At 45.5% G+C, this 16,089-nt stretch overlaps 1 protein-coding gene across 1 annotated transcript in view; it reads right to left on the minus strand.

The window, feature by feature from the left end:
• The window catches only part of celsr3 (cadherin, EGF LAG seven-pass G-type receptor 3), a 129,636-nt gene extending 113,973 nt beyond the window's left edge, over positions 1-15,663 (minus strand). The window contains exon 1 of the mRNA XM_042492564.2: positions 9,640-15,663. Coding sequence (XP_042348498.2) covers positions 9,640-15,199 — 5,560 coding nt within the window. The 5' untranslated portion in view covers positions 15,200-15,663. The remainder of the gene's footprint in view (positions 1-9,639) is intronic.
• Between the last annotated feature and the right edge of the window lie 426 nt (positions 15,664-16,089).

Here is a 16,089-nt window from a genome sequence, read left to right on the forward strand (position 1 = left end):
AGAGAGCTGGAGAGGAGTTCAAATCACACTTACTTTCTCATCTCCACACAGTGTCAACGTCAGACGGTCAGTCATGATGATATATATCGTCAGCAAGCACGGATTAACCACTGAGCCTCCAAACCCTACCAACTGGAGCATCCAGCATTTGCTTCTACTTTAAATAAATAAATAAACACACAAAAGTCTGATAAATGCTTAAAATTATGATAGTATCTGTGTTGAAATATGAACAAATTCACGCAGTTACTTCATTAGATAATAACAAAAGTTTTATGATTGCTTTGTTGTTGTGCCTGTGATGATGACGATGAGTCATGTGATCATGAGAATTGGAAAGCGCCAAAACCGAACAAAGCCTCATTCATTCTGCTCATAGCAGGAAATGGATTTAAACAGGCGGACCGCGGGAGCAGCAAAGTTGAAGGCGAAGAGAAGAGAAAAGAGAGAGAAGGACAACAGGGAGCTTAAAACGCGGAAAAATATTTCCTCAATTTCGGCATTTTTTTCACACTCGCCAGAATGAGGCGGCCAGAAGGATGTATTTTTTGAGCCTGATACTAAAGTGGAGGACCAGCCGGACACTGAAGCGGATGGCGGAGACCAGTTGGCAGGTAGGCAAGGAGTTTAACAACCCCGCAATTTATCCTTTTCTTATCCATTTTAGTCTTGACAGTTTTAACCCACTATTAAAACCATCAAGGCCAGGCGCCACCCCCCTAAAAATTAAAATCAATTTTATTTCAGGCCTATGTGTGGCGCCAGATCACAACGAAGTCATCTAAGGTCACTTTTCATACAGAATAGGTCCAGACCGTGTTTTTTATTGAGTAAACTAATGATGGGCTAATACCATGCGCTCCCTCTCTCATCCAGCTGCTCTCTGCTGCTCTCCTTTAACCAGGGGCAGATTCAGTGATTTGGGGGCCTGGTGCACCAGCCCAACTTTCTTGCTTTGATTTCACCCATTCTCCAGGTGGGAATGATGGTGGGCTGTTTGCAGCTGTAGAGGGAGTTATGCTGTTTTCTACACCCTCAATGTAACTAATATAGACTAGTGAAGTTGATGAAGAGTTGAAAGAAAATTTATTTTAAATTACATTTAAACACAGGACACACCACAGGATGACAGGCTTTGATCCAACTTGGCAGTCAGAGTGGAAATACTCTACCTGGCTCTACAAGACTGAACTTGGTAAATTAATTAATTACTTAATTGATTTCTGCAAATACGTTGCGTAAATCCTGTATGACGTGATTTCTACAGGTGTTGTCATTCAGGTTGTGATCACAGGCTGCAGCCTATGATCACAATTTTTGTGTGTAAGTCCTGTATAAAGTACAGGTGTTTCCAACAGATTGTAGCCTGTAAAACCTGTAATAGTAACATCACAGTACAGCACACAGTGTGTGTGTGTGTGTGTGTGTGTGTGTGTGTGTGTGTGTGTGTGTATGTGTGTGTGTAGTGGACAGGTGGGGGGGCCTCTAAATTTCTAATCTGTGCCTGATTGTCAGACACTCATTTTACCAGTGGCTGTAACAAAGAAAAGAATCAACATGAAATAAAATGAATCTGTGAAACTACTAAGATCCATGATGATACTGTAGGGCCATTGTAGGTGAAATACAGAGCCGATATTCTCAAGACTAAAATGGTAAATTCAGCATATTATAAGGGGCCACAAAGTTCATGTCCAAAAAGAGGAAGTTGTGATAGATGAATTAGGTCAAGCACAGGACTTTCACCCAGAACACCGAGGTTTGTGTCCCGTGTGAAACAACGTTGGCTAATTATTTCCAGACTTAGTTGACCTATTATTTTCTGGTTTTAGGATGTATAAAGCTGCTGAATGCACACAATTTTTTTTTTTTTGTGAATTTACTACTTTAACCTCAGAGAAAATCCGAGTTTTCTTTCTTGTAAATTGATGATTTTTTACTGTAAATATTATCAGCCTTCCCCAGCTTCATTTTTAACCTACACTGGCCCTAATAAGCCATTTTATCAGAAGTGTATGTTTTGTAAGCTAAATCATATATTTATTACAGTAAACAATATATAGCCTATAGAGTACTGAGCATTATGTACTGGCCTGTAAAATGTATGAATTAATTTGTATAATTCCACAATTAACTTGTGTCATTACCATAAAACACTGAAATTATCCCTCTTTGTCTCTCTCTAAAACGGTGGCAGGCTTTCAGACCTCTGACTGGTAAAATCAATACAAAGCAATAGAGGGATGGGTGGTAAACACACACACACAAACACACACACACACACACACACACACACACACACATACACTGCTTTTCAAAGGGCTATTATATAAAAACCACTTTGTTTTGGTGGTGAAACTAAGCCTGCAGGGCTTCATGGGGGTTCAGGGGGCAAACCATGTTTTCATCACAACATGACATTGAAACTGGTTCATGACATTTAACGTCTGTGATCAGTTCTCTGGTTCTTTTCCTGCATCTTTGTTTTGAACTGTATAATTCTCTTTCTTCACTGTAGACAACAAATCCAATATATAAGAAATGCAATAGATGCAAGAAAAACAGAAAAAAGGGTTTCTAAGTGTGACATCAACAATAGCAACAAAACACAAGAGTTAAACACACACTGTACTCTCAGCTCATTTTACCTCTATGCTTGCAATGTTGGGTAAAAACACATTATTATCTAAAATGCGAATAATTCAGAGCATTATGCTCCTGGGTGTTAACCTTTCTCAGCTGACCCACATGTAAATGCATTAGCTGCCTTACACACACACACACACACACACACACACACACACACACACACACACACACACACACACACACACACACACAGCATCAGCTCACCCATCCACGATGCATGTGTAGGGTTCTCGTTAACATCAGTGCAATGACCTACTATATGGACTGTAAGTGTATTCATGGTGCACTGACCTAAGTCATAGTTAGCATAAAGTTGCCTCAATAGTTGCAGTGTATGTTAAAGTGTGTAAATGTATTGGAGATGTGTCTTTATTCTCAACATAATCTTAATTCCCAGTACCCCAGCACACACAGGGGACATTAAACTCAAATCAGTATATGGAAAAGATTTCCGTTTGGCTCATCAGATGTATTAACTTGTTTGCTCACTCTTCTCTTCCAACACGTTCTCACTCCCAACATGTCAAATACAGCAGCTTGGTCAGTGCCATTTCAAACCATGATGCCTTAAGTAGTTCTCTGGCATCAGTTTTGGATGTCCTCTTTCCGGTCTTTACATGCATTGTGTCTTTTCAAAATAAACTTCTGTGCTCACAGGACACCTAGGTTTCAGCACAAAAATTACTTGGTAAGGTTTAAAAAGAGATCATGCTTTGAGTGAAAATTACATTAACTTTTACATGGGTCACACACAGCCGTATCCTGGGTGAAAGCCTTGTGTTTGTCTGACTCATCCATTCACCCAGACCACCTCAATACGTGGACTTTCTCGCTCTTTATATAAAATAAGTTACCCTGATCGTCAAAAATTGACATGTATGGGTTTACACTAGAGTTAGTTGAAAACCTGCTGTGTTTCATCCAGATGCTTAAGTGCACCTTGTGGGTCAGTAGTTGACCCCGAGGGCTGTCGACCAAGCTGTTGTTTACATGAAACATGGTGTTTGGGGGTCCTTCACCAGAAAGCTTTGTGCATCAAAAATTTAATGCCCTGCTTTCTGATTTTTATGCATCAATTTGTGCCTTTTCTGCATCAATTCATGGTGTAAATGTAATTAATTTTGTCAAAATAAAAGTCCTCTAGTAGTTTTATGTTTTTATGATGGGGGTCAAGAGCACGTACTAAATATCTACACCTACGATGTTGTCTGTTCGCTAACGCATGCATACAAGTGCTGGCATGTGACAAATTTACAAATGATAAATTATTCAAATTTTTGAGTACGTGCTCACAGTGACAAAACCACAACATCTGCAGTTCTATTGAGCTCTTAAGCCTCTTTTAGTTTATTATTTTATTTCTACAGAATATTCACTTTTTGGTTCAGCGCCAGTGCTCTCATCAAGCTCTTTTCCAGGAGCAAGAGACAGTTGTTTCCAACAAAAAAAAATAAAAGGCTCAACATAATAAACCTACTGTATACTACCTGCTTAGCAACAAACAGCAGAAAGTAAGACAAAGTGGAACATTTAGCAGATATTGGTTTAAGGAGTTAGTGGAGACCAAGCCAGAGCTTAAGAAGAGTAAATTGACTGTCATCCATCAGGTAGACACAAACATTACTCCAAATTATATTGGTCTGTATCCTGGATGTGTAATTAGGCAACTGTTGGTGTGGTTATTAGCTTATTATAGAGTTGTTCTTGTCCCACGGGGCCCAAAAATGTAATTCATGCATCTCTTATTAAACATAAAACTAATCATAATCAGAAACATTGCTACACAGGTGGGCCTTATCAGGATAATGACCAATTAAAAGTATTTGTCATGTATGAAAGGGGTCTGTCGTTTGGCACTTTGATCTTGTATGCAAGTTTTCAAAGCTACACAAGAAAGCAGAGATCTCTCTGAGAAACATGTAGCGGGCTCATAGATGTTGGTAATTTATTGGACTGAAACAGAAAAATTAAGACAAACATTTTGACAATGAGTGTGTTTTTCTTTCAAACTGCTTTAGTTTTCACTGCCAATTGACCTTTTTCACAGCACACATTTTGACAAGTCGTAAAAGCACAGGTGTTACTAATAACATTAACGATGGCTCTGCTCTGCGCAAGTGTCCCAGTAAGTTATGACAGTGTGACAGTGAGCCAGCATGCACAGTACCGGGGCCCTGACAGTGAAGCAGCTAATTGTAACTCAGCCATTGTTAATTTCATTATTTACACCGGTGCTTTTCCTACTGTAACGTGCCAAAATGTCTGCTGCTAAAAAAAGGGCCGACTGCACAAAATCTTTTGAACGTGTTGGCACACAGAGTCTTTGTTTCAACCTTCATCTACCAAGGGAAGTCCAGCTAGGCACGTGTTTCCTTTTCCTCATTCAAACTGCTACACACACTCACAACTGGGATTTTGCCAGTTTACAACCACAGTGTGTGCAGCTGGCCACAAGAGCAGCTGGGGGTTGCTTTGCTCAAGGGCACCTTCAGCTGATGCTGTTAGGGATGCCAAGCTAAAATGTTTTTTTTTTTTTTCATTACTTGCCTCAACCAACTGACCCTAAAGCTGGTTTCATGTGTGTAAATGTCAATTTGTGTGTCTGTGTGCTGCTGGCAACTAGCATGGATGCAGCGTTTAATCTCTGTGCACCATAAATATGGGAATTATCCTGAGAATCAACAGTCATAGAGAGAGTGGGAAAAAGATAGAGAGACGGAGAGGAAGAGAGAACGTCAGAGAGGAAAGTATGAGAGACCGAGGAAGTAAGAAAGCAAGACATGCAGCAGAGTAGTCCCAGCTCTCTCTGGCATGCATAGATATAATTCATTGAAGAGGCATGAATACACTCTCAAGTGCAATGCTTTGAGCCACCTGAGAGTACACACACACACACACACACACACACACACACACGAAACAAACACACGTGGGCACTGCTACTATGCGCAACACAAATCATGCACAAGCACGTACACACAGAAAAATCTTTCTGCGACAAGGAAACACCGCTCAAACGTGCACATACATAAAAATCGGGCATAAACACACAAAAACACAACCCACTGAGGCACTTTAGTCGACGAATAGACACACACACAAGGAGAGGAAATAAGGAGAAGCAGCAAAGAGGAGAGGAGGAAGGAGGAGCAGAGTTGAAAGGAATATGCCATGGAAAAGATGCAGCCCATGAGAGTTATGCAGGGATTACAGGGAAGTATCCGGGGAGAGAGAAGAGTCGGAGGACAGAAGGATGGATTACTGAGTACAGAAGGGGTTGAAAGGGAGAGAGTGAGAAAAGAAGTAGAGAAGAGAGATATAGCAGGTGAGTAAATAAATAATATGCAAGGTAAAGACTGAGGAGGTGGGAGAGAAAGTAAATGAGAAACAAACTAAATGATAAGGAAGAAGGGAATGGGGGAAAAAGGGATGACGAAAGAGAGGAGAGAGAAACACCAGGAATACAAATGGTTGAGAAGAAATCTTTCACTCATCCATCCATCCATTGGAGGATGGGTAGAATAAAAGAGTGGAAGGAAGTGATGGGCAGAGGAGGGGACGGGTAGTCTCAGATAACACGCAGCACACAATGAAAGTGACAGCTTTGCTCCGAGCATGACTCTGGCTGACTGTTGTTTCATTATAATCTCATAACTGTCAAATCCTGGAGCAATGGAGAGAGAGAGAGAGAGAGAGAAAGAGAGAGAGAAAGAGTGTAAAATATTTCCACAGTGAGAGAGAAACGAGAGAGGAAGGGAAACGAGAAGCGAGAAAATTGGAAATGAATCTACACATCTGGTTGAACTGAGCTGGATGCACATTGGAAAAGGCAGAGGGAGACAAAGGCAGGCACATAAATACTTATATGTACTTTATGGTGTGTGCACGCACACACACACACACACACATTATATTTGCCTGATTGCTTACTCATTCACTTAGTCACTGCTTTACTTGTAAAGCATTGGTTCAACCACTAATCAAACACTACCTCATTCACTTATTTATGGTACTCATTCCCTTTCGCTTTTTTTCACTCACTCACTCACTCGCTCATTTCATCACTCTTGAACTTTACTCCATTGCTAATTCATTCAGTCACTCATTCAGTTAGTCATGCACTCCCTAACTTTACTTCTTTTTTTTAAATTTAACCTTTATTTAAACAGGTAATCTCACTGAGACATGGGGTCTCATTCTCAAGAGAGACCTGTTTCAGATCCCATACAATGTAACAACAATTAGTTGCAGACAGACAGATTTATCAATACAATACATAAAGCATTTAGGTGACAGTGCCAAATGAAAGCAGGTTAAAAATACTAAAAATGGGAAGAAGTTTCCAAAGATGCTTTTTTTCCAGTACCCTTAACATAAGTTTAAAATTCCATAGTGGGATCAAGCTGGACAGCTTCAGATCCTGCTGTAGAGTGTTGAACAGTGAGGGGGGAGAGTAAGAAAATGCATTTTTGCCAACTCTGCACATATGAGGGAACACTGAAGGTAATAAAGGCCTGGGAGCACAGGCTACGACTGTACTGTTTGTGCGACATGCAGGAGGATTAATATGTTGGCAGCAGTCCAAGGACGGATTTGTAAATGAAGCATTTCCAATGCAAAAGTCTGCATATGGATAATGATGACCAGTTGACCACTTGACATGACACAGACTTGTTTACTTGTTCACTCATTTATTGAAGTGCCTTGATCTTTCATTAACCCATTCACCCACTTGCTCACTTACTCACCTTTTTGCCCGTTCACACGCCTCATTTTCCCCACACCCTCACTTGTTCACTATGCCAGTCATTTGATCACTCGTGTACTTTGTTTACTTTGTAATGTTTTAATTCACTCATTTGCTTGCTCACTCACTCCTTCACTTGCTCACTTACTTTCTCCTTCATTCACTCACTTCTCACTAATTCACTGACTCGCTTCTTCACTCTATCAGCCATTTGATAACTCCTGCAATCTCTCATGTGATATTTAATTCGAACATTTAAGCTCACTTATTTACTCACTCGCTCATTTGTTTACTCATTCATTTGTTCAAGTAACTTTCTCCCTCATTCACCCACTCACCCATTTACTAATGCAGTCATTTACTTAGCCTCATTCTATTTTATTCACTCACTCATGCCTGTGTTTACCCACACTCACTCACTCACTCACTCACTGTCTCCATTATTTACTGACTTTTCAAACACTTGTTCACAAACTCACTTCCTTGATCATTGACTCACTCCCTTCAATCAGTGTCAAACTCACTCATTCATTCACAACCTTCACAAAGTTAATCGCTTGATCACTCACTCCCTCATTCACTTTACTCACTAACAGACTGAATATGTATGAGCGTGCACCGTCACCAGTGAGGCTTGTATAAAAGCAGTGTAAATAGGGAAGCAGGTCACACACACTCTCGAGCCAGAATACACACAGAGCACTAACCAGGCCGTCAAAGCAACAGCGTTGCTCTCGTTTCTTTTCCTCATTTGCTTTCTAAGGCTTTGAACACTGACAGCAAAGAGGCTTGTAACGCTTTTCAGAGCCCTTTATCTTGAAGCCAAAGCCTAGAAATGCAAACAAATAAACAACAAAATACACCTAAAAACAGAACAATCAACTTCATTAAAAACAATTAAGTTACTATTTCTCAAGAAAAAATTCCATTGGAATTTTCACAAAATATAAGATTATATTCTATATTCTATTCTATTTAATCTGTAGCAGAGTCAAGAAATACTTTAAAGCATTTTTTTTCTAAGCACTTGATGTGGTCAACATATAATGGGTGGTCAACATAATGGATGGTCAACAAGCATGACAGTTGCTATTTTCCTGGAAAATCAAAGTATGTGTCTCTGCACCCTAATAGCCAATAGGTTTACAGTGATAATGGACCTCTCACTGTTCATTAGGAAATAAATCACATCACGAGTATTGATAACATTTTTGGGAATTCTCAACATCAAGTGACAGTAATGAGCTCTACCAGTTGGACTTGTTTGGTTCCTTGTTTTCATACAAAATAGATTTTATTTCATTTTACAGAATTGCTATGGCAACTCGGACTGAGCTTACCCAAGACCACATGTCAATCAAATAGTGTGGGTGGTACTGTGATACCAACCACTGCTCACAGCCACACAGCCTTGTTTTCACCAGCAAAATTGTCATTGCCAAGCCCAAAATAAAAAACTGCTTAACATGAGCATGTCTGATACACTGGCAACATGCTGATTGGTGTGAAAATTTGATATGAAAAACCTCCTAATAATAATTATTGTCAGTTATCTCACATTGATAGAAGTGCCTTCAGATATTTATCTCTTCTCACACTTGTTTTTTTCCTCCATGATCTCTACTGATGATCTCTATTTTCTCACGCAAAAACCACACTCAGCAGCACTAGTACTTTTTCTCCTCATCCTTTTCTCCAACATTTCTCACCTCTCCCACACTTTGAAACTCTGCTAAGCCGACTGGCATCAATCACCTAAATGTTTACCTCCCATGCTCCCGGGTAAATCTAACTTGAGCAACAGCTCTGTCACTGTCTATATTTCTCTCACAAACACATGCACACACAATGTCTCCCTAGAGCCTTCTCCTTCAGGGACTCAGGTACATGCAGCAGATGTTTCAGACACAGGTAACAAATCAAATTTTCTTGCTTCCTCTCCCTCCCACTCATTCAGTCAGCTTCCTTTCACAACGACTTGCACACAATCAGTCGTATATGTTTCAAAAAGCCCATTTAACTCCTCATTTCTTCATGCACGCAAGAAAAAAAGGCAAAAGCAAAAAGCAGAAGCAAAGCCCAGAGCTCAGCCAAATGCCATCCAGTGTCATCACACCCCTTTCTCACTCAGACCTGTAGAGTCTGAGTCCTTATCTTCACAGGATTCGTCACAGTGAGAAAAAAGCTACAGGGGAATCCAAACAGACTACACACCCTCCCCCCACCACCACACACTCTCTTACCTGTGACAGTGATCAGCATGGCAGCCACCAGCGGCCTGTTGTTATCCAGTTTTCGGCTCAGTCGGATCTCTCCGCTGGTGTGATTCAGGAGCAGCAGGTGAAGCTCGTTCCCTCGGTCGATGGTGTAATACAGCCTGTCTGACACATCAGGATCATGGGCGGGGACTCTACCAATCACCCCGCTGGGGAAACTGTTGGACCGATTGGACACGAAGTTGTTGAAAATGATTTGGAAGTCCTGCAGAGTGGGCCGGTTGTCATTCTGGTCCACCAATCGGATGCGGACAGTGGCACGACTGACTAGAGGTGCTGAGGTGGCCTGGACTACAATGACATACTCATTGCGGGCCTCATAGTCAAGATCAATGAGTGAAGTCAGCTCCCCTGAGAAGATGTCCATCTGGAAGATCTCCGGGATGTTGCCCTCCACGATTTGGTACATGATCTGAGCATTGGCGCCTTCGTCTGGGTCAACAGCTGTAATCTGGGCCACCACAGAGCCCACTGCACTGTTTTCCTTCACTAGAACCTCAAAGTCATCAGCAGGGAAGACAGGGGCATTGTCGTTCACATCTAAAACTGTCACCTGAATGTGGACGGGGGTTCGCTGAGGGGGCACGCCACGATCTACAGCATAAGCCGTAAGCTCATAGAATGGCACGCTCTCGCGGTCCAAACGGCGAACACTTCGGACAATACCAGATGTAGGTTCAATGGTAAAGTCTCCATCCCCATCCTCGCCTTTTTGGAAGGTGTACTGAACACGACCGTTGGCATGTGCATCGCGGTCAGTGGCTGAGATTTGGAGGACGCTGGTGAAGGGTGGGGCATCTTCGCTCACTGTTCCCTGATATCTGGGGCTGAGGAACTGAGGGGCATTGTCGTTCACATCATTCACATTAACCTCAACATATGTAGTGTCTGATTTCTGTGGGATGCCATTATCTTTAGCCGTTATAGCCAAAGTGTAAGTCATCTGGTCTTCATAGTCAAGCTCTGCCTGGAGTGTTATGGCACCAGTGGCGGTGTCGATGCGGAATTGTGGGATATTGTCTTCGAGAAAGTACGTGATTCTAGCATTTTCCCCAACATCATCATCTGTGGCGCTGATAACAACTACTGTGCTTCCAGGTGGTCTGTCCTCGTTCACACTAACAGAGTAATGGGCACTCTGGAATACAGGCCGATGCGTGTTAGCATCTGTGATGTTGATGTGCACCTGACAGGTGTCGTGGAGTGTGCGATCTGAGGCAGTGACTGTTAGAACGTAGCGTCGCTCCTGTTTGTAGTCCAACGGGAGAGCTAATGAGAGAAGCCCAGCCCCTCCTGCTGTGCTGATGGCAAAACGGTTTCTGGTGTTTCCTCCTGTGATCTGATAGGTCACCGCACTGTTGACATCACGGTCCACAGCCGTGACAGTCACTACACTGGTGCCAACTGCCGCATCCTCATTCAGGCGAGCATAGTACTCCTTTTGGAGGAATTCAGGGCGGTTGTCATTAACATCCATCACTGTAATTGTAACACTCGCTGTAGCAGAAAGAGGCGGCATGCCGTAATCCCGGGCCTCCACGCCAAAGAAATAGTGCTCCACAGATTCTCGGTCGAGAATGGAGCTCACAGTGACCCAGCCTGTTGCAGAATTGATAATAAACGGTGTGTCAGAGCTGGTGCCAGTTAACCTGTACTCCAGACGGGCATTATCACCAGAGTCTGTATCAATGGCCTGAATGTGGAGGATGGAACTACCCACTGGGGCACTCTCAAGCACAGACGCCTGGAATGGTGTGGAGACAAAGATTGGTGGGTTGTCGTTGACATCCGTCACCTGTACGCTGACAATACCGGTGTTGTTTGAGAGAGGTGGCCGGCCGTTGTCCTGTGCACGAACACGGAGCGTGTACTCCCGCTCGGACTCAAAGTCTAGCGGTGCTACAACATGGATCTCCCCTGTGACACTGTCGATGGAAAACTGTCCACGGCTGTTACCACTGATGATATTATAGTGAACAGCAGCATTACTGTCCTTGTCCAGATCTGAGGCACTCACACGGAGGATCTCAGAGTGAGGCCGTACATCCTCCTTCACTGCCACCACATAGCGCTTTTCACTGAACTGTGGCACATTGTCATTTTCATCCAGAACAGTGATGAAAACTTTAACATTGGCGGAACGTGGCCCCGGTTCCTTCCCCTGGTCGCTGGCCTCCACCTGCAGAGTGTAGTGCTCATTGGTTTCCCGGTCAACTGCTCCACGGGTTGTAATGAGGCCAGAGCGTGGGTCAATCTCAAAGGCAGCTCGAGCCATTGCGGCCGTGTCGCCGACAAAGCGGTAACGGATGTTGGCATTAGATGGGGAGTCCAAGTCTGTGGCTCGCAGCTGTAAGATGGGATACCCCTCCTCTACATTCTCCCTGATCGTCTCCCTGTATTCTGTCTGCTCAAATATAGGAGAATGATCATTGCGGTCTGCCACAGTAATGGCCACCATTGTGGTGCCTGAGAGGCGAGAGGAGCCATAATCGGTCGCCGTGACCCGGAAGTAATGCAAGTCCATGTGCTCTCTGTCTAGAATCTGAGTGGTGGTGATGAGACCTGTGTCCGGGTGGATGTGGAAGTAGTCAGATGATCGACTATTCATCAGCGGGGCCATACTATAGCTCACTCTGCCTGCATCTCCTGCATCTGGGTCTGAGGCGGACATGATAATGACTGAGGTGCCGGGTGGCTGGTTCTCTGCTACTTGCACTTGGAAGTTATACTGGGAGAAATGGGGGTGTCTGTTGGCTGCACGCCGAGAGCGAGACCACGGCATCAAAATCTTCCTCCCCCTCTCTCCCTGTGAGATTTCATCATCTGCTACTATTATCAGTCGTTCCAGGCTCCTCTCTCCCCTTGAACTGTGCCTCTCCTCCTCCCCTTCCACCTCCATCTCCTCCCCCTCTCCAACCTCTCTGCTTTCATCTGCCTGGCTCTCTTTTTTCCATCTTTCGTTATCAGGCTGTGTGATGGTGGTGGTGCTACTGCCCCTATCCTGACCCTTCCCTGCCTCTGCCTCTCTCTCCCCTGCCTGCCTTGCCTTTGTTATTCCCTTTTCCCTTTCCTCCTCCTCTTGCTCTTCTCCCCCTGGTCCTCTCCCTCCCATCAGCCGCGCCTCTCTTGCGCCCTCCCCCACCTGTAATTTTCCTCCCCCAACGGCAGAAAAAGCAGCAGAGCCCTCTCCCTCCCTCTCTGCATCCCTTTCTCCCTCAGCCCCCATCTGCTGCCTATCTGACTGTCTGACACCTTCGGGCTCTAATGGCACTTGCTTACCGGATTTTAATTGCATATGTGCGCGGTCCCCCTTCTCGGTGGCTGAACAGTCGGTGGAAATGCTCTCAGCGCACCCTGCCTCTCTCAGCGCGGTCTCCCACACGTCTTGTTGCTCTGTCTGACCATGCCATGGCGATTTTTCTATTTCAGATTCATGACTATGACCATTTTTCTCTTTGTTTTGATCCTCTTGGTTGTTGTTATTATTACTGTTGCTGTTGAATCTGCTCCATAAGAGCACGCGCTGGGAGTCTGGGGGAGCTGTCCGTCGTGCTGAAATCACGTCCTTCACTGAGAGTAAGTGAAGCGAGCGAGCAAAGTCATCCTGCCACGTGGTCAGGTTAATCACTGGGAAAAACGAGACGTGTTTTTCTGTCCTGTCATCAGGCTGAGTGAGAAGACGCCGTGTGATTGCTGTTGCAGAGCGAGACGCGGCTGACACAACGGGAAACTTCGCAGGCGAGAAAAAGCCTGAGTCACCGGCTGTCTCTGAAGTTACTTTTTTAGCACATAGACGGTTAGATAGTTCAATCTCTGCATAATCGCCTGTTTGTGTTTGAGGGGGCGAATTGAGCACCAGGCCAAGATTCTTTGCAAATTTGGGAATTGCGCTTTTGCTGGATAGAAAACGTTGGCAGGGCGTCTCTTTGATGCTGCTGGGGGGAAGTTGGATGGGGAGATTCCTCTGAGCTATGACTCCCCCCGGGACCATAAACTCAGCTAAATATCCACCCCCCATTTCGATTCTGTCCAAACAACCGAAGCAACCACCGGGAGCCTCCCTGCTTTCTCTCCGGGTTTGACTGCTCTGCCCTCTGGTTGCTGGTGCTGATTTCCCCTGCGGAAGCTCATTACATAGGAGCGTCAGAATCGGAAAAGCCAAACCATTATCCGCATAATTAGATAAATTAATGTATTTGTTGCCTCGGTTCACCCCTCGTGTTCGCCCTTCATTTTCCTCTCTCCTCCCATCCCTCTCTCTATCTATAATTCTCCCACAACCATCTAAGAGCGCACAGGTACTGGGGTTAATCACTGCAGGGGCGCTACATCTATATGCTTCCTCCTCATCTCCCCCACTCCTCGCCCCCCTCTCCTTACATCTAATGCACACACTCAAACAGCTATCATCACCCCTCTCTCTGTTGGGATCGATAACATTGTGCCTTCCCAAATGAGAACAATTACCAGCCCTCCTGTGCACGCTGGCTGAGCCCCCATCATCACCATCATCCCAGGCCTTGTTATTGTTGCTCCAGCAAAGTGGTCTCGGCTGAATTTTATCTGTGTGGCCGGTTGAAAAATGACAAATGTAGTCCAATTTTGATCCCTGGAGACAGTCTGAATTGTTGTTGAAACTGGGGTGAAATTTAAAGGGGTTTGAAGCTTCACTGTGTGCTGAACTGTATCCAGAAAGAGGGGGGATGCAACATGAGCAACCGGTTGGCAAGGAGCCAAGTGAGGGGTTTTTGACCGGGGAGAGGGCTTGTTTGTCAGGTATCTGGGAGCACCATGTAGCAAAGCGCCTCCTCACCTCACGAGCCCTCTCCCACACCTCTCCCCCTCTCCTTTCTCCACTTCCGGGTGCCCCGCACAGGCCAGAGGCGCGCACAAAGGCTCCAGCGGCGCCACGTTTGGCGAGGTGTGGCCTCGACGCCGGCCACCGTTGCGCGCACGCTCTAGTCCTTTGTACTGCCCGTTTTTTGCCGTTTTGAACCGGCGAGGAGGTGAAAGCAGGTGAAGCGGGAGTAGAAACAACGCCCTTCCTCCTCGTCCCCACTCTCCCCACTCCCTCTCCTGCGCCATCAGAGCTCGACCTGCTCCCAATACCTGGGTGGAGAGGAGGAGGAGGAGGAGGTGATGGTGGGCCGTCTCCACTCCCCCAAAACGTCCCGACTCCTTTCAGTCTCTCCTTCCGTGTCCCCCTCGTCCCATATCTTCCCAGCGTCCCCCCTGCGCGCCGCACTCTGGAGCATCCTTCAGTCTGTATCCGCTCTACGGTCCACCTGCTTGGGCGTAGATTCCAGCTGCCCCTCGGCGACTCCCCTGCTTCCTGGCGCTGCTGCTGCTGTTGCTGCTGGCTCACTTTACCGGCGTCTCGGTGAAAGAGGCCCGGCGTCCATCGGTTGGAAGCCCCTCCTGTATTCACCGTCCCCGGGGTGAGGGCGAACAAAGGGCCGAGGAGAAGCAGGTGGAGTGCCAGAGACGAGAGCAGGAGCGGGGTGAAGCCCGGTAGCGGTGCAGCCATTTAGTCTCTTCCTTTCTCTGTCTCTCTCCTCCTTTCTCCCTCTTCCACCTCTGCCTATTCTCTCTCTCTGTCTCTCTCGAGTGCGTCTCCTCCTTCTCCTCGTTACTTCTCTCTTTCCCCTCGTTCCGGCTAGGTGACCACTTCCAGGACCGCCGGCACCGCCCGACACCTTCCCCCAGGCTCCCCCGTCTCTCCGTCGGCCTGGAGAGTTGGCATCTACCCGCTGTGGTCCGTGGAGCTGGAGGTCTGAGCGTTAGGAGCGGCGCGGCAGCAGCATCTCTCCTCCCGTTCATTCACATCCAACATGGCTTACACACTCACACTGACTGACTGGCTGGCTGGCTCACACACTATCCTCCCGAGTGTGTGTGTGTGAGAGTGTATGTATGTGTGTGCGCGCGCTCTCTAGCAGTGGCGGCACAGCCCGGTGGTACAGGCTACTATCCATCCATCCACACGCACACAATCACACTCTCCTCCTCTCTCCTTTTCCACCCCTCCCCCTATTGCTTGCGTCTCTCTCTCTCTCTCTCTCTCTCTCTCTCTCTCTCTCTCTCATAATGGTTGGCTCCGGTGCGCAGGGCTGTTACACAGCACCCGCGGCGGCAGCCATATCCACAACTGGAATAGGATGGGGGGAATAGCCTGTATTTTACACAATCACACCGTCATCCCCGTATCATCTGAAGAATTATCATCGCCTCAAATAGCCCTTCAGGTTTGTCACCCTTTACAGGGTTTATACAGACAATCCAAAAAAGCTGCTGATTCTTAGAAATGAGATTCTGGCAGTTAAAAATGAAATAATGCGACTTTGGAATAGGTTTAGAATGAGTTGGCAAAAAAAGGAATTTCTAAAAACTTTACCAAAAGGAAAAAAAAACAGAACA

This window comes from Plectropomus leopardus, chromosome 9 (assembly GCF_026936395.1).
Source record: "Plectropomus leopardus strain MGB_pleo_1.0 chromosome 9, ASM2693639v1, whole genome shotgun sequence".
Lineage (NCBI taxonomy): Eukaryota > Metazoa > Chordata > Actinopteri > Perciformes > Serranidae > Plectropomus > Plectropomus leopardus.